At 43.8% G+C, this 24,189-nt stretch overlaps 1 protein-coding gene across 3 annotated transcripts in view; it reads right to left on the bottom strand.

The window, feature by feature from the left end:
- Positions 1-1,557: 1,557 nt before the first annotated feature.
- ATE1 (arginyltransferase 1) overlaps positions 1,558-24,189 on the bottom strand; it is a 75,502-nt gene continuing 52,870 nt past the window's right edge. For all 3 annotated transcript variants that reach the window (XM_083149180.1, XM_083149178.1, XM_083149179.1), the window contains exons 9-12: positions 17,386-17,567; positions 15,758-15,857; positions 3,559-3,679; positions 1,558-3,192 (exon numbers count right to left, since the gene is read on the bottom strand). In XM_083149180.1, coding sequence (XP_083005306.1) covers positions 3,014-3,192; positions 3,559-3,679; positions 15,758-15,857; positions 17,386-17,567 — 582 coding nt within the window. In that variant the 3' untranslated portion in view covers positions 1,558-3,013. The remainder of the gene's footprint in view (positions 3,193-3,558; positions 3,680-15,757; positions 15,858-17,385; positions 17,568-24,189) is intronic.

Here is a 24,189-nt window from a genome sequence, read left to right on the forward strand (position 1 = left end):
AAAAAAAAACATAAAAACACAGTCTCGGTTCTGCATAATCCTACATGGAATGAAGTCTCCAATGGGACGCTACGTGGAAAAGAGCAAAATTAGGTGCTTTTTGAAAAGCCAACATCTTTGAGGGCTTAAATGGCCCACTGTTAAATTCTCATACCTAGGTTGTGCAAATCCCTGCGTACTTCTCATAGCACAGTCATGATAGGCTTGGAACCAGAGTCATCCTTCTGAACCACAGAGGAAAGGGTGAAATAACAAGAGCAAATGCCAGAGAGGATTAGAACCTGCACAGAACACAAGAAGTAGAAGGGAGCCCAGAGGCTTCAGATGTAGGCTAAGCTCTCTAATTCTAGACATATGGGTTTTATTAAGGCGTAGATTAGAGAAATGAACTCATGCAGACTATTTGGGAAGGACACACTTTGGGCTCCCTGTAAACTGTGAGCACAATCAGGCCACACATATTCTTGAGATACTTAGAATGTATAGTGCCTCTGTCTGGAAGTACATTAAAGCACAGAAGGTAATTGGGTCCATATTCTGTAAACTCCAACTGAAAGATCAATCCTGAGTGCAGCACACGTACCTGTCTTGGGCTACTAGTGAGCCTAGAGAGACAGGAATGATTAATTATGTAACCGGCCGCCAGAAGAACCCCAATCTCTACCATCACACAACAAATGGGCCGCCTGTGTACTCAGTATATTCTGTTCTCATTTGTCTTAATATAAACTAAGTGTACTCATCGCCAATGCACAATGTAAGCAGCCAGGTTTCGGCATGAACATTTGTTTTAAGGTGCATACACACTGTACAATTTTTTGGACCAATTTAGTTCATTTTGGCTCTTCTGAACGATATTGGTGAAAATATCTTTCAGTGTGTACACTGAAAGACATTGATGACCAATTGCCCTTGAACCCAGTGTCCTTGACGAAAGATGTAAAATGAACGATCTAGCTATAGACTATAGCAGTGGTTCCCAAACTATGTGCCGTGGCTCCCTGGGGTGCCTCGGGACACTTGCAGGAGTGCCTCGGGTTGGTGGACCAAGACCAACTCAAATTATTTATGGTCCATTATTTATGGACAAAACCAGTTCTGGTGACTGCCAATCATACAATTTGTGTACAAACAGAACCCTTTACCATATAACGGACCCTAAGGATCACATATAAACACAATTAAATTAATTTTATTTATTTTTTTGGCCTAGGGGTGCCGTGAAAAAACGCTTGTACTCTACGATGCCGTGATTCAAAAAAGATTGGGAACCCATGGTCTATAGGCTTTTTTGAAAGATATCCAAATTCAGCTGCATGCAGAGTTGATGAACGACCTTGATGAACAACTGTAAGCACATCACCATTCCTCGTTCCTCGCATACACTGAAAAACTGTACAGTGTGTATGCATCCTAAGAGAGTAAAGTCTGTCCATTCAATAGGCTCAATGACATCACCGATGCACCCTAGCAACTGTATCAGTGTATTGCCTATTAGTTTTCCATTACCAGGATTGCAGGAACCCACCAAGCAATACATAGAGGACACATTGCCACTAAGTTATAAAGGCTTTTATTGGGATATAAAGAAAAACATTACAATGTCTCTTGAACCGCATAACAGAAAAGTAATACCATAAACAGAAGTGTACTGACAGAGGGTCAACAGACTGAGAGAACGGGTAGTGTTTATCCTCCCTTTGTGATTTAGAACGTACATAGAAAGTGTATTCCATAAACAGGAATCGGTGACTGAATAGGACAGATTGAAATAAAAAATGGCAAGTTAGAAAGTGGAGAACTTCAGGGGTGCACCCCTACAGGTCTATAAGAATAAGGCATAGTCTGCAAACTACCATCACTGTTACAGAGGCACGTGGAGTGACAAGGGACCGTGGATCATACTCGACTGGACAGTTTCAGCTGTCAGGATAGAGGTTAAAGATCACCACACTGTAATATACAGAGGTGACAGGAGATGTGTTGAAGCTCTAGAACCAAATATCTGTTTTCGTGCTTTAATGGATTCACAATAATACCTTTAAAGGAGAATTAATATTGTGGTTTATTTAGGGAAAGGTTTGGTTAACTATGCGAATGCCAGAGGCTGATGGAACATCCACAGTAGTGCTGTATCTTTCAGTATTGCTAAATGAAAAAATAAAATCAATATAATAAATTCCAGAGTCATAAGAAAGGAGAAAGTCATCACACAAATAAATTAAAGTGACATTCTGCCATGAATGAAAGACAAGCAAAACATGAAAGATCACAGGGTTTATGCACCAGGATGCGAGTTGGGTGAAGCCGTGCGATTTTGGCATTCTTGGCTGGAGATTTAAAGCAGCAATAAGTTAAAATGCAAAAACCAGGCTGGTTTTGAGTCTGAATTATTGCCGCTTTATGGGCGATATTCAATGTCGGATGCTATTTCCGACATGGGAAATAGCGTCGGCCGCCTATTCAACGCTGCCGTTTCCAACAGCATTGAAGGCGGATTCCGACAAAACAGATCTGATTTTAAAACAAGTTGGACCTGTTTTATCAGAATCGGCCATGGATTGTCGTGTTCACAGCGGTTTCTCGACAATCCACGTCCGTTTTCACCCACTTTTCTCTACTTGACGGGCGGAATATTGAATTCCACGTGTCGAGTATCTGTTGATCAGAGCGAAAACGAGCCAGGATTCTGACAGTCAGAATCTCGGATTGAATACCGCCCTAAATCTGCAGCCAAGAAACACAAAACGGTGGCATCTTCACACAACTTGCACCTTATTACATAAACCACCATATATTTATTAATCTAAGCCCATTGCATAGTCCCAGTCACAGTAATGGAGTGGGAGTAGGAACACATATCATGATAGTAGGCCATTATGTGTAAGGTTAACTCCCACGCCAATCCTATTAAGAATCTAATACCAAGTTGGTGAAAATATGGACATGCAGTCTTCGCAGAAGGCTGCTCCCCAGAGCATCACAATTCAGCGGTCTATACAGACTTTGGATTTCAGCTGCGGTACAGCAACATGCGATGAGCACAGGTCTGGCCCACCAAGCTTGCATACTGCCTAACAACAGTCTCGTCACTTGGCCCCTTGTGTCTCTTCTTGTACACGCTGTAAGGCATCACTGTACGTTTGTGCAGGACTCGAACGCGCCCCAGCTCTGTCAGACGGTCTTTGTCCCCTGTGAAGTGAAGAACAGGTTTTCTCACAATGGTATATCACAAGATGATCAAAAGTAATGGAGGAGAAGAGAATATCTCACGGCATCTGGGTGGAACAGGCACATAAAAGGAACACAGGACAGAGTCCTCAATGGACAGAGTGGAGAATTTAATTTGAAATGTTTTGATCAGTTGTGAGCGCATAAGAACATCTGGGCCACAGCTGGATTACAGACACCGCATCAGTTTGCACATCGCTGAAAGCCTTGATACGAGAGGAACAATATGGGTTCTTCTTGCTTCAGTTATTATATAAAAAGGATAAAACATACAGCATCTACTCCCTTAGGACCCACGGATCTGAAAGTCATTACAGCACCACTTACCTTCTTTAGGGTTGCTATTAAAACGAGCATATTTAGAGCGCTCAAGCAGTGGTATACATTTCTCTATGGGAACCCAGGTATAGCTCTCCGAGCAAAGTAGTTCCGATGGCTTATACTGGCCCTAAAAGGAGAAATGGAAAATTAAAAAACTTGGTGACATGGAAGTACAGACACCTGGATTACATGGAAGTACGGACACCTGGATTACATGGAAGTACAGACACCTGGATTACATGGAAGTACGGACACCTGGATTACATGGAAGTACAGACACCTGGATTACATGGAGTACGGACACCTGGATTACATGGAAGTACGGACACCTGGATTACATGGAAGTACGGACACCTGGATTACATGGAAGTACGGACACCTGGATTACATGGAAGTACAGACACCTGGATTACATGGAAATACAGACACCTGGATTACATGGAAGTACGGACACCTGGATTACATGGAAGTACGGACACCTGGATTACATGGAAGTACGGACACCTGGATTACATGGAAGTACGGACACCTGGATTACATGGAAATACGGACACCTGGATTACATGGAAGTACGGACACCTGGATTACATGGAAGTACGGACACCTGGATTACATGGAAGTACGGACACCTGGATTACATGGAAGTACGGACACCTGGATTACATGGAAGTACGGACACCTGGATTACATGGAAGTACGGACACCTGGATTACATGGAAGTACGGACACCTGGATTACATGTAAGTACAGACACCTGGATTACATGGAAGTACGGACACCTGGATTACATGGAAGTACGGACACCTGGATTACATGGAAGTACGGACACCTGGATTACATGGAAGTACGGACACCTGGATTACATGTAAGTACAGACACCTGGATTACATGGAAGTACGGACACCTGGATTACATGGAAGTACGGACACCTGGATTACATGGAAGTACGGACACCTGGATTACATGGAAGTACGGACACCTGGATTACATGTAAATACAGACACCTGGATTACATGGAAGTACAGACACCTGGATTCCAAAAACGCTCTGCAAACCGGAATTGTAAGGTCTTGTTTCACCTTTCTAAGGGTCCTGCCCTTAGAGAACAAGAAAATAACCTAACATACATAGAATCCCAAGGGGCTTTCCTTGGTGTAATAATGATACAGTTCTTGTGACTTTTCTCATCTAAAACAAAAACTTAAGATAGTGATGTAGCTGGCTTTAAAAATTGTGATTTTCTCTGGCTTAAATTAGTATGGACTCACTCACAGATTGTAGATGTTGTTATAAAAAAAATTTGTGGGTCATATACAGTAAGTCTGGTATGTGGCAGAAGAGATCTGCTGGCAGATTTATATTTCCTACACATTCAACTGATATTGAATAGCAAGGAAAGACAATGAGATCTTAAACTCCATACACAATATGCTCAGCGTGGTTTGTATGATGCCAAAACTACCTCTCTTAGGCTCTCATTGACACTGACTCCTTATATTCCCTTGCTCAAGTGCTATACCATCAAGAGGAACTTGGACAATAGGGCCAACAGCAGACCTGTAACTTCTCTAACTTCCTTACAGGCACTTATTGTCGGGGTATCTCAGGGTGTTGACCTTCAGTTACCGACAACAGCAGACCTGTAATATCATTCCTATAACCAAACTGAGGGTTTCTCCTTACAACTGGGCACACTCAACGGCACTGCCACGCACACGGTGGGATAGCAGATACCCAGGGGAAACACATGGTAACTAACTTGACTACTCCCTGTTCTATCAAATCTGATGGCTGTGTGGTGGTGGCTGTGACAATGCCTTTCACAGCCACCTCCACATGTCACTGGGTGTGTGTAACACAGAGCCCAGTCTCACAGACATAGCAGCTCTCCCCAACCTCATCCATGCCTGGGCCCACCTCCCTGTCACCATTCCCCGCTCTTCCATACTCAGCCCTACCTCTCATCCTCCTTCGCAGCCAGCGGCTACAGGCTGGTGTGATTGCCGCTGCTCCCCTCCATCAGTACCCCGATAAATCCCCCGATGCTGGGCTCAGTCTGTTCACACAGGGGCGGCTGCCACTGCTTCAATCCTGCTCCTCAACTCAATTGGCAGCGGTGCGGTGCACTGGCCCCCACCCCCGCTGTCACTCCCAGCATCGCCAAGTGTGTATGCACTTGCTGATACCAGGTCCCATTGCCCACGATGTCATACTGGGTACACATTAATTGGCGAGACCCCAGCATGAGACGTCTTTCCCAGAACCCGTGCACTACCAGTGTTGAAGAGTAATATACTAGACACTAAGGGGGATATTCAATCCCTGCAGATATTTCCGACAGGGAAAAGATCATCAGGTATTCAAATCTGAGCCAGGACTTACCTACAACAGACCTGCGTCTTTGTGCAGGAGAGTCTGTATTGTTGCAAATGGCAGTGGACTGTCGAATCACCATTCCCTTAGACCAGTGGTCTCCAACCTTTTTTGGGTCGGGAGCTACTCGCGACAAAATAAACCGCCCGAAGAGCTACTAAAGTAAAAAATGTTAAAAAATCTGCATAATATATAAAAAAAAAAACACTGCAATGCCCCAGACATAATATGGCACACACTGCAATGTCCAATATGTCACAAACATACCTCCCAACACTGTAGATAGAGGAGAAGAGGCACGCGCCAAAAATTAGAGGGTTCAGCTACTACCGTGGAACTCCTGCGAGGCTACATCCCCCATTTTTTCCGCCATGGGGGCATGGTCAGCTCTCTAAGAGCTGTAGCCACATGGGGTGCGGCCATGGAAAATGGGGGTGTGATACACATATGCCCTCAACAGTGCAGTCCGTGATACCCATTATAAATATGCCCCGCACCGTGATGCTCCATTATACATATGCCACACACACAATGCCCATTATACATATGCCCAACAACGTGATACTCCGTTATACAAATGCCCCACACCGTGATGCTCCATTATACATATGCCACACACCGTGATGCTCCATTATACATATGCCCCACACCGTGATGCTCCATTATACATATGCCCCACCGTGATGCTCCATTATACATATGCCACACAGTGATGCTCCATTATACATATGCCACACACCGTGATGCTCCATTATACATATGCCACACACCGTGATGCTCCATTAATCATATGCCCCACACCGTGATGCTCCATTATACATATGCCACACCGTGATGCTCCATTATACATATGCCACACCGTGATGCTCATTACACATATGCCCCACACCGTGATGCTCCATTATACATATGCCCCACCGTGATGCTCCATTATACATATGCCACACACCGTGATGCTCCATTATACATATGCCACACCGTGATGCTCCATTATACATATGCCACACCGTGATGCTCCATTATACATATGCCACACCGTGATGCTCCATTATACATATGCCACACCGTGATGCTCCATTAATCATATGCCCCACACCGTGATGCTCCATTATACATATGCCACACCGTGATGCTCCATTAATCATATGCCACACCGTGATGCCCATTATACATATGCCCCACCGTGATGCTCCATTATACATATGCCCCACCGTGATGCTCCATTATACATATGCCACACCGTGATGCTCCATTAATCATATGCCACACCGTGATGCCCATTATACATATGCCCCACCGTGATGCTCCATTATACATATGCCCCACCGTGATGCTCCATTATACATATGCCACACCGTGATGCTCCATTATACATATGCCACACCGTGATGCTCCATTATACATATGCCCCACTGTGATGCTCCATTAATCATATGCCCCACCGTGATGCTCCATTAATCATATGCCCCACCGTGATGCTCCATTAATCATATGCCCCACCATGATGCTCCATTATACATATGCCACACCGTGATGCTCATTACACATATGCCACACAAATGATGCCCATTACACATATGCCCCACACCTTGATGCTCATTAATTAATAATCATCAAGGTATCTGGGGCATATGCCACACACATGATGCCCATTATACAAATGACCCACAGCGTGAAGCTCATTATTAATGAGCATCAAGTGTGTGGCATCATGTGTGTGGCATATGCCCCACACACCTTGATGATTATTAATTAATGAGTATCAAGGTGTGGGGCATATGTTAAATGGGCATTATTTGTGTGGCATATGTTTAATGACTCATTAAACATATGTCATACACATGATGCCCATTAAGCAGTAAACAGTTGCGCACACACAGTTTAAAAAAAAAAAATTACCTAACAGAGTTAAGCAGAGGCTGTGGGGGCGTCGATAAGTGCGGCATGTTGGGGACGTCAGGAGAGGAAGCGCTACGCGGCAGGAGGTCACTGCCGCCGCCAGGTCCAGAAATGCGGCATTAACTTACTTCCTGACCTCCTGCCGCCAAGCAAGGACCCGCTGCGCGGCAGGAGGTCACTGCCGCCGCCGCCAGGTACAGAGACGCGGCATTAACTCACTTCCTGACCTCCTGCCGCCAAGCAAGGACTCGCTGCGCGGCAGGAGGTCATTGAGCTACTCTAAAACACCCGGCGAGCTACCCGTCGCTCGCGAGCGACGGGTTGGCGAACGCTGCCTTAGACTCTCCAACACTCGACAGCCGGAACATTGAATTCTGGCTGTCAAGTTATTCGAGTGAAGCAAAAACTTCCTGGGATTCCGACTGTTGGGATGGTCTGACAGTCGGAATCCTGGATTGAATCCCCCCCTAACTGTAGTAAGGCGATCTTTCCAGCTGAAAGAACGATGGTCAACATGTATCAGCAACTCACCAAAAGGTGGCAGATTTACAGAAATATAACAAACACAGATAACAGTGTATACATACACAGATGGCAGATGGACTGAAGGAACCCCCCAATATAGCTTAAACAGAAGTCTGTATTTATTTTAATACTTAAACAAAATGTATAACAGACTTTCCTTAATTATGTTTACGGGCACTATAAACAAAGTAGAGACATCCAGATTGTTTGAACGAAAATGACGGAGACGATAAGCAACTGTACTTGCATGAAAGATGAACCCCACAACTAAAACTAATTGGTGTCCAGGCCCACAGAAAGCCCGGATTCTAGGACGCTACTGAAATGAGCCATTCATTGCACAAGGTTTATAAGTAAGTTTCATTTATATAGCGCATGTTCTCCAACAGGACTCAAGGCGATTTACAGACATTAAAAACAATACACATAATACAGAGGATGTTGGTGGTACAGTAACAGACAAGTCACAGACAAAAGAAACCCTAGAGCACACAGTAAGCATAATGCAGGAGTGGTGCAGCATTTTGGATAATAACTTCCGTGGGTTGTGTACTCCACCCTTACAAGGTACCAGGTGCGGCAGTCCTTTTAGGCGCTCTGCGTAGGATTACCCTGGGTGGACTAGATTACCCCTAGAAGAAATTACCCAAAACGGGTGATTTCAATGTATACTCGTGTCCATGTATTTTTCATCCCATCCACAAGTGCACCAGATGAGGCAGCCATGGTCGGCGCACTACGAAGGTTACACTGTTACTGTCCTTATAAGAAACAGTTGTAACTAAAATACAAGGACTCCGATCTAAATTACATCCTTGCCCTTACTTTTGCCTTATATCTTGTAAAATATATACAGTTAGTTTGGCTTATCCAAAATGCTAAGGACCAGAAGCATTTTGGTTATTGGATTGTTCTACATCTCAAAATATTTTTATATTTCAATGAGGTATTTTGAGGACGGAACCGATGTGTGAACACAAATTATGTTGTATAAACACAATATATTTTATTTGTGCATGAAATAAGGTTTCAAAATACGAAACAAAGTTTGTGTACTATCTCAGGCACTGAATTTGAATGCTAAGCAATCATTTTCTTGTACAAATGTAGTGGCAGTCATAGATCATGTCCCCAGTAGTGCCAGTTACACATCATGTCCCCAGTAGTGCCAGTTATACATCATGTCCCCAGTAATGCCAGTCACATATCATGTCATCAGTAGTGCTAGTTACATATCATGTGCCAGTTACACACCATGTCCCCAGTAGTGCCAGTTACACACCATGTCCCCAGTAGTGCCAGTTACATATCATGTGCCAGTTACACACCATGTCCCCAGTAGTGCCAGTCACATATCCTGTCCTCAGTAGTGCCAGTAACATATCCTGTCCCCACATATGTCCCCAGTAGTTACAGTTACATAGCATGGCCCCAGTAGTGCCAGTTACATATCATGTCCCCAGTAGAGCCAGTTACATATCATGTCCCCAGTAGTGCTAGTTACATAGCATGTCCCCAGTAGTGCCAGTAACATATCATGTCCCCAGTAGAGCCAGTTACATATCATGTCCCCAGTAGTGCTAGTTACATATAATGTCATCAGTAGTGCCAGTTACATATCATGTGCCCAGTAGTGCTAGTTACATAGCATGTCCCCAGTAGAGCCAGTTACATATCATGTCCCCAGTAGTGCTAGTTACATATAATGTCATCAGTAGTGCCAGTTACATATCATGTGCCAGTTACATATCATGTCCTCAGTAGTACCAGTTACATGGCATGTCCCCAGAAGTGGCAGTTACACATCATGCCCCCAGAAGTGCCAGTTACAGATGCCATGCCCCCCCCCCCCCCCAAAAAAAAATAAAAAAATAAAATAAAAATGAATGTACATTCCGTAAACTGTGTTTAACAGATATTCGGATACGGGATACTCAACCTGTAATGACTATGCATTACTTGTCACACAAGGTTGAATTGATCAAAACTGATATGGTAACAACTACAGGATTGTGATTTATATTGTGAAAGGTAACAATGCACATTATAAAGGTAGGGGTATTTTTTTCACATACAGTAACTGTGCATCTGGCATGGTTTATAAATTGTATCTGTCACTCACAAACTGTCAAGAGGATACAGGCTTCATTCAAAGGAAACAAGTAATATTGCTGAGGTATGAGGTACAGCGCACCTTACACCTCTAGGGCAAGAACATTGATGCATTCAAATGAATGCTGGTCATGCACAAAGCAACTTCTTCTCTTATGTGCAGGCCAAGCGTACACTTTAAATTGCAATATCGCAAAACAATATTGATCAGAGCCAGAGAACAATGTAAGTAAATCATTATTTGTACACAACTTTCCTTACCAGCTACTATAGAAAAGCGTTCAACTTTCCGTTGACTGGGGGTAAAGGCGTCTATTGAATAAAACTTGCAATATAGGTCAGGGCTCAGCAGCCTGTTGCTCGGCAACCCCTGACTAAAAACACAAAAACTAACACGATTAACATGTAAACAGCCAGCAAGGGCCCCCAGTCACCACTGCTCTGGGGCGCTGGGCTGGAATTAATAGGTGCTAATACACAAGCATGGATGCTGAAAAGCACGTGAGGGTGGGGAGTTGATATATAGAGGGACTGAAAGTACCAGCTTGGGCAGCCAAATTGACAGAGAAAACTCCCGTCCACTTATTTTTGTTTGGTAATCAAACGGTCTTTTAAGTAGTGCCATATACGCGGGATACTGGCACACACACAAATACACAACATGCCCCCGCACGGCAACATCAGAAGCAGGCTGCAGCTTTCTCCCCCTCCCATGCAATGGGAATCTGGAGACATTTCAAAGGAAATACTGTCAGGGCCTGAAAATATTGCTTGTTTTGTCATATTGCATCTAGGAAAAAAGGTCACAACGAGATCAGCCTTTCACAATGAGGAGACTTAGCACAGCGCAGTCCACACCGGCTGGTACAGAGAAGGTTAAACATACACTCACATCTGCAACCCCTTTCTGCACAATGACCCCCGCCGAGATTCTATTAAAAGGGTATTAAGGCAGCTTTGCAGTTTAAGAGAACTCGCCGCTGCATAAACAACCTTACCCTAAACTGTCATCAGCAGCGTATTAGGGACAGTAACACTTCAGGAGGGAGTGCGGCCGGAGGTCATGGCACAGACGTGCGCCTCAAAATTGTCCTCATTTAAGGAGCCATGCCCAGTATGGAATGTGATCCAAGGTTTATTATTAATCGCGTTACGTAAAACGCCAGATAATCTTGCACGGAGCCAATGTGTGGAAAACAGATTATTTCATCCAAATAAAATGGCTTTAAAAAATAAAAATAAATAATCTTGTTAATGGCTGGCACACTGTGCAGAACTGAAGCGCTGTTTTCATCGACTGGTTTCAAACGAAAACTGTACCGGTGCCATCAGAAGCTGTGTGAGGTTTAAGACGCGGCCAAGAGACACAGGCAGCTATGAAAACTAATTCTTGTATATGGGTTTATTTCTGTTGCTGAAAGTTCTGCGGGACCTAGATTAATTAGAGGGACTTCAGCGTATTCGAGTGGGCAAAGACTTTGCATGTATAGTACATGGCAAATCAATAGCCACAAAGTTAACACGCATAGGTCTATAATTATCTCTCCATCTCAAGGTTATATTACCTATACCTGCACTGATGCCCAGAACACGGTGTTGGTCCAGTGGAAAAGAAGGAGAAGTGTCCTCTGCTTTCATGGCAACGGTAATAGAAGGGGGTGTGGTGTGGAATAGAAGCCTCTGATTGGCTGATAGCCAGAAGCCCCATAGGGCACTTAGTGCAAACCCTGCTCTTGTTAAGAATCCTTGGTATGCAGATACCTCACCCTCTAGAAAAACAAACTTGATACTCAAAAATCTCAGCAAGGCCTGAGCGTTCTATACTACAACAAAACAGCCAACAGAGACGCTGGCAATGCCAAACCCAAGTGTGCCACACTGCAACACGACATTGCCATATAGATCAGCCTTTTAGTACCATCTTAAATAAATGTAGGTTAGCCGCTTTGCCACTGTCAACTACCTTCTGTGCCCACCACCACCTCATCTCCCCTCCTCACTTTGACACTTCCCACACACCCAAAATTTAAACCATACATCAGGACATCACATCCCAACAGATCATCAGCTCGCTGCCTAGGTGTTATCCTTGACTCAGAACTTTCCTTTGTACCCCACATCCAATCTGTCTCAAAATCATGCCACATGCACCTAAAAAACATATTTAAAATTCGCCCTTACCTTACACAAGACACTGCAAAAACTCTAATCCATGCTCTCATCATCTCACGCATTGATTATTGCAATAGTCTCCTTATTGGCCTTCCCCAATACAGACTCTCACCACTACAGTCCATTATGAATGCAGCTGCAAGGCTAATCTTCCTAGCCAGACGTTCATCGTCTGCAAAGCTACTCTGTCAGTCACTTCATTGGTTACCTGTATTCTACCGTATTCAATACAAAATTCTTCTACTTACACACAAAGCCATAAACCAAACTACACCAACATACATATCTTCTCTTATCTCAAAATATCATCCAACACGACCTCTACGCTCCTCCCAAGATCTGCGTCTCTCATCCACACTCATTACCCGTTCCCATTCCCGACTGCAGGACTTTCTTCGTGCTGCACCCACTCTGTGGAATGCCCTCCCAAGCACAATAAGACTCTCCTCCAGTTTCCAAACCTATAAGCGTTCCCTGAAGACTCATCTCTTCAGGCAAGCTTATCAAATACCAGAACCAGTCATAGAACCTTGCGTTCTGGTGGAATCGATGCAATAAAGAATACAGTATCTATCCTTATGTATCAATGCCTATTTCCCTATAGATTGTAAGCTTGCGAGCAGGGCCCGCCTACATTTTGACTGTCTGTAAATACCCTGTTTTGTTGTATCACTGTCTGCTATTGTAAAGCGCAACGGAATATGCTGCGCTATATAAGAAACTGTTAATAAATAAATAAATAAATAATCAGCAACCAGCCACCTCCTTTCCCTTATCACCCCCTCACCAAATCTGATATCCTTCCCCAGTTTCTCTGGTGAGGAAGTTGTAGTATCACCCCCTCCAACTCCCCACTTGACCCTATCATCTCCTGCCTCCGCCACTACCTTTTCCTCAATCTCTCCCTCTGATCAGGCACCATCCCCTCTGCCTTCAAGCATGCGATCTTATGCTCTCCTCATAAAAAAACGACTCTTTAAGCTACGTACACACACTTCGTTTTGCTTTAGATTTGATGTTAGATTCGATTTTCTGTTAGACCTGGCATTAGATCAATTTGGCATTAGATCTGTACTTTTGCATTAGATATAGATTTCGATTTCGAATTTGACTTACATTCATGGTACATTGTACACATTCGATTTACTGGATCTAATTCGATATTTCCTTGGCTGCACAGTCTATTTTTCTTTTTGAATTTGAGAAAACGGGAGCGCGCATCGAATCTAATGCAGATCGAAAGTGTCCTAAAAACCATTCGATGTGGATTTGATTTTGCTTCTATAAGCAAAATCGTATCGAAAAAAAAAAAAAACCAAGCATGTGTACACAGCTTTATCCAAACAATCTATCCAACTACCACAATAGAGAACTGGTAACAAAAATTATAGCAAAAGAGCTACCCTTACGCATTTCTCCACCTAGAAATAAGGGTGGCTTCCTCAGAGTATGCATTTTGGGAACCGTTCTCTATTGTGACCCTTGGTGATCATTATAAAGGAGGATCCCGATTAGCCGGAATGAAGTGCTAACCAGCCGGGAGCCGATTACCGTTTTCAATCACCATGGGGTGGCCACCATTTACACACTTTAAAACACCTGCCCCGGACCAGCAACTACAAGTACAGCAGGAGTGGTAACAATATCCACAGTAATAGACTGTACCAACATCCAGCTATTGCGAATGCTGCTTCGCTAATGTCTATTAACGGCAAATAACACCTACTATAACAATAGCACTGCATCTTGCTTGTTTATACTTACCATCTTCCCAAGGACTATACTAATTCAGTACTGCTTAATGTCTCATTACTAGAGTCATATTAGTATACTCAGTCTGTTTGTGTCCTGTTTATATTATTTTTTGTTCAATATTGGCCAATTGTTGTTTTTATTTTATTTAAATTTGAATATACATTATGTGCATTTTCTATTAAACTGGTTTATATATTCAATAGCAGTCACGTATTTCTTTTTTTATGTACGCTTTGTGGTCCGAGTAGACACACACAACTGCTGCCTGACTAGACCTATGTTCATACATTATTCAAGGTGTTTTTAAGATCTAATTTTTGAATATTTCGGCTTTGTTACAATAGATTCTTACTCTAAGATACCCTTTCAATATTATTCCACCCTTCATCTTGTTCATATATTTTTTTCTGACCCAACATGTTGTGGTTCACTAGCGCGCGGCCACCACATTTCCTGTTTTTTCTGTGTCTCATCTGTCTGTCTGCCCTTCCCCTATAGAATGTAAGCTCTTACGAGTAAGGCCATCTTCCCTCACGTGCTTTTCCTACTCATGAAAATTGGCAGTGGGGAGCTGATTGGCTGCTGCGTTATCACCGCCTTTATCATTTCACCGGTCTTAAAACGTCTGCCCATGGTCTTGTTTTGCATTTTTGTTTATGTATTCTGGAATTGGGCGCCGTGGATTGGTTTTGATGCCTGCTGACATTACCACCAGCCGGCATACAGGGCCTATTCACCCTTGTGGGAGACCACGACACACATAGAGGGGGAATAGGACCTTGTGGCCCGCAGTGTGGCTAGCACACCTCTTTGCGCCTCCTTATGTCTGCATTCAGGCAGCCAGAATACCACTGTCGGGATTGTGACCTCCAGAATCCCAGCTGCTGGCAAATCATGCTGAACCCCATTATCTGCCCTTATAATCAATGGCAGTGCCGAGTAGTAGAAATAAAGTGCAAACAAAACAAATATTTTTTTTATTAGTTGAGACTATAAAACAATAACCCAAGAAAAGGGGTTTGGGTTCGCGTAGAAGCCTAAACTGACTTTTAATCTTCACAGGCAGATTTTTTTTCTGGAAGGAGTGATTACAGTATATCCACAGTGGCATCATGATCAAATATGTAAAAGAAATACTTAAAAGTAATAACTGACATGCTGTGATTTGCCATTTTAGATTTTTAACTCCAAGTCTTTTGTTCAACGGCTACCTGTAGCCCGTACAATGTTTTTATTTTTTTTCATATTGCTATGGAGGGGTAATGATTTATTACATTCTACAACCAGAATATAGAGTTCTTTGCAAAGCCCAATGTGCAATTTCTGCTTCATGTTTATGTCATCAGTACTGATGTCACTTTATGCTCACCTTGTATCTCATCTTGGGACAGGTGTAGATGTAGAAACCCATATAGTAGTAGCGTAAATCGTCAGCCTTGGTCTGCAGCTCGCGGGTGAAAGCAATTTCTCTGTTAGAAGAAAAAGTCAAAGCAGGGTCATGTGACTTTTGCAATGTTGGGTAGCAAGCCGACTAAAGCTGCGTATGTGTGTGTATATTTAACATTACCGGGCAGCACGGATGGTGTAATGGTATCATTACTGCCTCACAGCACTGAGGTCATAGGTTTGATTCCCACCATGGCCCTTACTGTGTAGAGTTTGCATATTCCCCCAGTGCTTTGCACGGGTTTCCTCCGGGTACTCTGGTTTCCTCCCACCATCCAAAAATATACTGGTAGGCTAATTGGCTCACAACAAATGAATCCTAGAATGCCTATGTGGGTACTTGTGTACTTTCACGGCTCCCATCACATGCCATTGCATGCCATTGCATGCCAAATGTAGTGGCATGCGATGGCATGCGATTTTTATGCATTTTTGAAAAATCGCATGCGATCGCATCGCATGCAATTTTTTAACAGAAATGCATCCAAATGCATTGAAATTAGTAGCAAACATGTTCAATGGCCCCCAAATGTCCTTTTTGAGGCCGTACCACCCCCACTATCAACGCGAACGGCGGCGGTACGCGTCCTACGACCTTTTCATACACCCACTATCTACGTCGGCATGGAGTTGAGAATAGAAAGTGTGGCGAGCGCAGCGAGCCACCGAGCCTGAAGCGTGGCGAGCGCAGCGAGCCCCACGAGGGGACGCGGACACCTGTGAAGCCCGCGAGGGGACGCGTATACCTGTGAAGGTATCCGTGTCCGCTCGCCACGCTTCGGGCTCACCACACTTTCTATTCTCAACTCCACGCCGACGTGGATAGTGGGGGTATGAAAAGGTCGTAGGACGCGTACCGCCGCCCCTCGCGGGCTCGCTGCGCTCGCCACGCTTCGGGTTTGCGTTGATAGTGGGGGTGGTACAGCCACAAAAATTACATTTGGAGGCCATTGAACATGTTTGATACTAATTTCAATGCATTTGGATGCATTTCTGTTAAAGATCGCATGCGATGCGATTTTTTACTATACGATGGACATCGTGGGAGCCGTGATTGTACACAAGTACCCCTGCGTGTGCATGTGGTAGGGAACATAGAGTGTAAGCTCCACTGGGGCAGGGACTGATGTGAATGTTCAAATATTCTCTGTAAAGTGCTGCGGAATATGTGTGCGCTATATAAGAAACTGTTAATAAATAATCAAATGCATTCTATTAGGTAATATAATTATGATACATCTATTGGGAATGTGATGCCACTCATGCAACAGTTCTATGATCAAGAAGAATCAGACAAGTAACACATCAGCCATCAATGGGCCAGGTGCATTAAGCCTGGTGAAGAGATAAAGTGGAGAAAAAGTGGAGATAAATTGGAAGGAAATAATGCTCCAGCCAATCAACTCCCAACTGTCATACTTCAAACACAGCTGATTGGCTGGTGCATTATCTCCTTCCACTTTATCTCTTTGCCATGCTTAATACATCTGCCCGACTGTTGGCAAATGCACCAATCACAAATAGCTCCACCCACCACCACTTCATTCTTACCGTATGGCAGAGTATACGCCAAGGGAGAGAAAGGAATAATCAGGGTCATAGTAGAGGTACACGGAAGACACACAATAAGGCAGGATGTCAATAACTCCAACTGCAATTATCTTCCCATCCAGCCAATACTGCTGGTGAAAGGAGCCATAGCCACAAAGGGGACCATCCGGCTGCGTCTCGTGCTACGAAGAAATAAATGAAAAACCTCAAGCATTAAGTCATAAAGGACAAAAAAAAAAGCATGCATACCACCAGTCCAAGACATCATATTATAACAACATGTACGTCAACAATAAATAGACATAAGTTTTTCACAATTATTTTGTACCTTTTTCTTACTTTACCATCCACATAGACAATTGAGAGCTGTAAAGTCCGAAGCATGGCGAGCGTATGTGTTACACTGAATGGGGGTCAAGGAGGACAGGTATCGACATTGACACAAAGAAATGTGAAAAACTCATGTTGACCTTTTGACCATGTTGACTTACTGACTGTTTATCTAGACACTGGGGGGGTTTCAATCTGTGCCACTATTTCCACCGACAGAATTGGCGGCACTCACCTATTCAATGCTGCCGTTACCGACAGCATTGAAGGCAGTCAGATCTGACTTTTTTAAAGTCGGATTTGTTTTTGTTTTCCGGAAACGGGCGTGGATTGTCAAATTCCCTGCCGTACTTTGACAATTCGGACGGTTTCACCGATCTACGGATTTTCCGTCACTCCACAGTTGGAACATTGAATTCCGACTGTCGAACCAAACGAAAACGGCCCGGGATTCCAACTGTTGAGACGTTCCGACAGTCGGAATCCCAAATTGAATACCCCCCTGTGAATCTTACAATCCATACCCAATAAAACCATGACAAAAAAAAGAAATAAAGATATAGAGGGGAGAGAAAGAGTGCAAGGGACAAGATGGAAGGGAAAACTGAGAGCAGACTCAGACAGACGCTCACACAGCTTGCTAGATACACCTATGTATACCTGACACTGCCCTCCTCTATGTGCCCCTAGCAGTAACATCCTGAAGAATGTCAACGTTCATTAAAGCATTCTGCAGTATGTTAGGATTGGAGCGTTTTTAATAATTTGGGCCCCCCTCCCCTCCAGGCCAGTCCTGAAAGGATGCATAGCATCTACCAAAGCAGAAATGCCCGAGGGCCCATTTGTCTCTGTCAATAAGTAAATGGTGTTACTCAGTCACAATGTTGATTGGGGAGGCTACAGGGCAAAGCTCCAGAACCAGAGCTAAACCCTTTTATTTACATTTGTCTGTTTTGTCATTTTGACACCTCGTAGGGTCATGGGGAAAAGCAGCATTACAACAAACTGATTTCAGAGATGGAGCCTGTGTGAGGGGATGCCGTGCCGAAATCTGCAGCTAGACACTCTGATCCTGCCCCCGGCTGTGAAGCAGCAGGACATGCAATATGCAGGGAAATGAAAGGAACAAGCACGTGGAGAGGATTATAATAAATTTGTCATTTCAAACATATAGTAAGTATTTTTGTTGGGGGGTTAGGGTGAGGGTGTGTGTGGGTGTGTGTGTGTGTGTGGGGGGGGGGGATGCTTGGCAATATGATATGGAACAAAGAGCAGAGTTAGTACAGTTAGTTAAAAATTATATGTGTTTGCCCCCATCAGTTACTAGTTCCCATACAGATACATACACACACACACACACACACACACACAATACACACACAATACACATTTATTAGAAGCTAACCCATCAATGCAGGCAATAATATTATTGTAAAGCTGCCCATACACGTTACAATTATTGTATACAATATCGCATCTCATCGTATCTCAATTTTGCAATGAGATGAGATGGCATCTAGTACAAAAAGTATGTGCTGCACATACTTTTGTACTAGATCTCATCGCAAAACTGATGCAGCCCACACACGCGCCGATGCCGGCGTTGCGATGCTGTACGATGGGGTGCGCGCTCCCGCGGCACCTCATCGTACAGTACAAAAAGTATGTGCTGCACATACTTTTTGTACTAGCTTTTTCTAGCACAGCATCGCATCGCATGCACATCGTATGCACAAGGCATACGATGCGATGCTGTGTGTGCTAGTTAAGCCCACAACGCACGCTGGAATCGGTGCGTGTGTGGGCTGCATCAGACGCGATATTGTATACAATAATTGTAACGTGTATGGGCACCTTAAAGCCTATCACCACAGACTACAATTGGGTTGTTCTGCGTATTCACTGTTACCCAAGGGTTGCTAAATGAAACAAGAGGTGGACAATACAGATTATGTAATGGTTAGCATTACAGCACTGAGGTCATGGGTTCTATTCCCACCACAACCCTGTGTGTAGGTTTTATGTTCTCCTCCGTACTTTTACTAGTTTATATTGTTATTTATATAGCGCATACATATTTCGCAGCACTGTACAAAGAATATTTGAACATTCACATCAGTTCCTGCCCCAGTGGAGCTTACCCTCTATATTTCGTACCACGTGTACACACATTCATTCTAGGATTAATTTTGTTGGGAGCCAATTAACCTACCAGTATATTTTTGGAATGAAACGCGAGCAAGCTCACGGAGTATATTCAATCTCTGCACAGTTAAGGTTGTCCGATTTGGGCCGATTTCGCACGATCCAGACGGACTGGAGTGGGGAAGTCAGACTTGCACATTAAATATTTGGGATGAAGTACCACTGGCACACACCTATGTGCAGCAGCGGTGGGGGGGCAAGTGGCATCCAGCGGTAGCACGTAGCGGTATTTTCCGGGTGGCGGGAAGCACTGCTGAATTTGAAAAAATATTTTGAGAGAATTCAGCCAATCAAAATAGATTTTCAAATTCAGCAGCGCTTCACACCCCTCCGCCCCGGCAAATACCGCTACAAGCTTCCAGCCGCCTTTGCCTGGACCCCGCTGCCACTCCCCAGGGATATTACATGCAATAAATCGCATGCGATTTATTGCATGTAAATATGGCACATCAAGTGCCAAATGGTACGCAAGCCTGCCGGGGAGCAGGCTCGCGTACCTTGAAGGCCATGGTGGGAATCAATCCCTTGACCTCAGTGCTGTGAGGCAGTAATTGTAACCAATACACCATCTGTGCGGTTTGTGTTTCCAGCAAGTACTCGTAGGTGTCACATGCAGCCTATTAGAAAGCGCAGATGCCGCTATTTAGAAACAGGCCAAGCTATCTTAGTAACATAGGGCCTAAGGAGAGCAATCAGCCAGACACCGCACACAAGCAAAATCAGTTGCCAAAGAGGTACTAAACTTGGCCAACCCCAGATGGGTTTTAAACGAGGTCTGTGGAATTGTATTCAAAGTGATTTTCTTGAAAATGACTAAACCGGGACCCTCCCCAACAGAAGAGATTATTTAGCATTACTGATCTGGCAATGAAGCATACACTGGCTTATATACAAACGAAGCACTTGTGTCTGGGACAATCAGTTCCCAGTTGCTTGTCTAAATTAGACATATGTATCCAAATGTTAGGTGCCAAAATTTATGTAACAAATCATTTGTGAACGATGCTCCTTTTTTAAAGAGGTGTATTGATGCATGTTCTAAAACAGCAGCAAAGCCAACGGCCAGCATTAGAGGAGCCCCAATGGTAATTTACAAGTACCGGCACGGTCAATGTACCGTGACTGAATGATCATGGGCTGTTTACTCCCCTGAAGCCTTAAGAAATATGATAGGTTTAAGTAATTTTAGTTGATCTTTAGGACAATTTTGCAAATTACAAAGGACATTACCTTCCAACCTCTCGGCATCCCCCACCTCTCCCATGTCTCACACACAAAGAAGAAAGCTGGAGAGTAACACTTTGGGCGGTATTCAATGAGCCTGATTCGCCATGTTTTTATGGCGAATTTGTGCTGTTTGGCGAATTTCTGACTAAAACGGTGAATCACCCTATTCAATGACCACATGGCGAATACATTTCAAGGTTTTTTTCACCATGATTCACCGAGTAGCAATCGCTATCTTTTTATGGTGAAGTGGAATGTGAACTTTTAAAATAAAGTGTTTTGTTTTTTACATTTGGTGTCAAAAAATCAGAAATTTTATTCTGAGGAGGGGCATGCTATTTTTATTCATGTGCTGTAAGCACATGAATATATATTTAATTTAAAAAAAATATATATATATATATATATTTTTTTTTTTACACAGCAGCCAGCAGGGGGCGCCGGAGCCGAGCCGCTCATTACATATTCATATATTCACTGCACCCGATCGTTACGATCGTGTGTAGTGAATATACGCTCCCCTGCTGGCACCCCCGGGGGGCAGCCTGTGCTGCCTGGCACCCGGGGAGCCCACCTACCCCCCACATCTCTCTGCCTGGCACCGTCCTCAGGCTCCCTGCGGCAATCTCCGCAGGAGCTCATATTCGCCAGTCAGGGGCAGCGAGCCCCTGACACGTTGAATACCGGAGCCCGCCGGCTCCGGAACGTGGCGAATGTGCAGCGAATCCTAAAAAGGATTCGCTGCACCTCGCATGTATTCTCATTGAATACCGCCCTTTGTATGCAGACATCGGTCTATATCAGTGCCTGCTTGTGGCTTATTTGGTAGCAAATTGGTTCAGAACTTAGTTTACAGTATACAAATTTACTTCCAACTTGCTTACAATGTGTAACTTTTACGGAGTTAAATTAAAAAATAAATTAAAAGGAGCCATTTTTCTGTAGCATTGAGGCCTATGTATATAGCTAAATCAGTATGGCTTCTGCATTCAAGATAAATGTATTTGTGGCAACTTATCAATAAGTGTTAAGTTAGATACGCAGCAGAAAGAAGTAGCAGCATGACCCTTAGGGAGCAATTCAATTGATGCCAAACCCGCACAACACCTGCCGCATCCCATTCAAAAGTGTTCATGAAAAGTTTTGAGCGAACAAGGGAGTGATTCAGCTAATCTAAGGGGGGCCGAATCAGGCTGCCGTTGCTGGTGTTTAAACGCCACGGCAACAGTAATTAGCCCCCATCGCTCATGATTCCCTGGAATTCTATTGTAGAAGGACACTCATTCTAATTTGCACCTCTTTTGCTCGAACGTGCTTACTACTCTGTGGGCTAGGATGAGATCTCAATGCCTTAAAGTGAGGCGGGTGTCATGCTACTTTCATTCGGCCGGCAGAATCCACTTGCGCCATAGTAATATACTGACCCATCACGGCAAGGCAAGCGCATTTGATTTGGACTATATAGTACAGATCTATTTTTCTATCCAATTTCAATGTCGCAGGGCCGTGCACCAGGATCAAATCGAGATCGAATCGAAATTGAATGAGCTCGATTTCCTTTTGATTTTACTTATATAAGCAAGATCGAATAGAAAAATAGACCACATCGAACCGTGTGTACGAGGCATTAGCCTTAAAAAAAATGTAAATGGAGAGAGATAAACTACCAACCAATCAGGTACGGTCATTCTCCAAATACAGCCTGTAACATTACGTGTATTTAAATTTATAAAACATTCATTACCACTATAAAGCGCCAGCATATTCCATTGTACTTTACAATTTGGAACAAAACAATAACAGAACAATAATAAAACACGACTGGAAAATAACAGACCCCTAGATCAGCTGGATTTAATTAATGGGAACAATTATCTATATAATGGCGAGGAGTAGGGTGTAGGCCATCCTATATTTATTAAAGAAGGAGCAATGTCTTGCAGGGAAATGGGAAGAATATCCAGCATGAAAGACACGGAATGACGGCTAGACCCCAGATACCATCCAGCCATGTGCAATAAGTCACAGCGGGTCACCAGAAACGATTTGCACATGTTTTGACATAAGGTCCATCCTGTGGAGGCAATGAGGCTGAGACATTTAAACGATTTCCTTACCAACTGTTAATGAACCAGAACTGCCTTATCTGTTTCCTGTTATAATGAAGTTGATTTTTTTCCTAGCAAACTAAAGAACACTGATGTTTAGACTGGGTAATATTGGTTTTGCAATTACTAAGCATTTACATTAGGAATGCCAAATGGCTTTGTACATGGGGGCCACACGTCCCAAGTGGGATGGTGCAAAGGGTAACAAACTTCCAAACAGGTTTTTCCAGTATAAGCAGCGTGCCTTTACACACAACGATTTAGATAACACAAAGTTGATTAAATGGACAGAGCAATGCCTCAGCGTTCTCAACAGTTCCTAGTCAATGGCTAGGCTGCATTGTAACGCATATAAGGTCAGCCCATAAGGTTAGTGCACTCACTGTAAAGCCCCATACACATGGGGCGACTCTGTTTAACATCTGTGCTAAGCAATGTAGTGTAGGTGATTTCCCTTGAGCTTTCCGGTTAGCTAGATCACCCATATACACATAGCGATGTGTGCTGAGTGATCTGTGCTAACCACTGTGGGGCAGATTTATTAAGCTTGGAGAAGAGACAAACTGGAGATAAAGTGGAGAAAAGGTAAAAGGAGATAAAGCATCAGCCAATCAGCTGTGTTTGAAAAAGACAGTTGGGAGATGATTGGCTGGTGCTTTATCTCCAGTTTATCTCTTCTCCAAGCTTAATAAATCTGCCCCACAGTGTTCTTTATGCATATGCAGGTGGCCTATCTAGATTTTGACTGTATGGGCTAAAGAGCTGAGCTGGCGATGGAGGCGCGTGGGACCGTGCATCACCAATTACTAAGCGATCTAGACAGCATGTATGGAAATTGCTGGCCTGAATATTGCTCAGTGCATACACATGTATCGATTTCCCCCCTGGCCAACGATTTTCACAGGAGGTGGACGACTTTCCATGGCTGGACGCT

This window comes from Crinia signifera, chromosome 6 (assembly GCF_055691185.1).
Source record: "Crinia signifera chromosome 6, ASM5569118v1, whole genome shotgun sequence".
In the NCBI taxonomy this organism is placed as follows: Eukaryota; Metazoa; Chordata; class Amphibia; order Anura; family Myobatrachidae; genus Crinia; species Crinia signifera.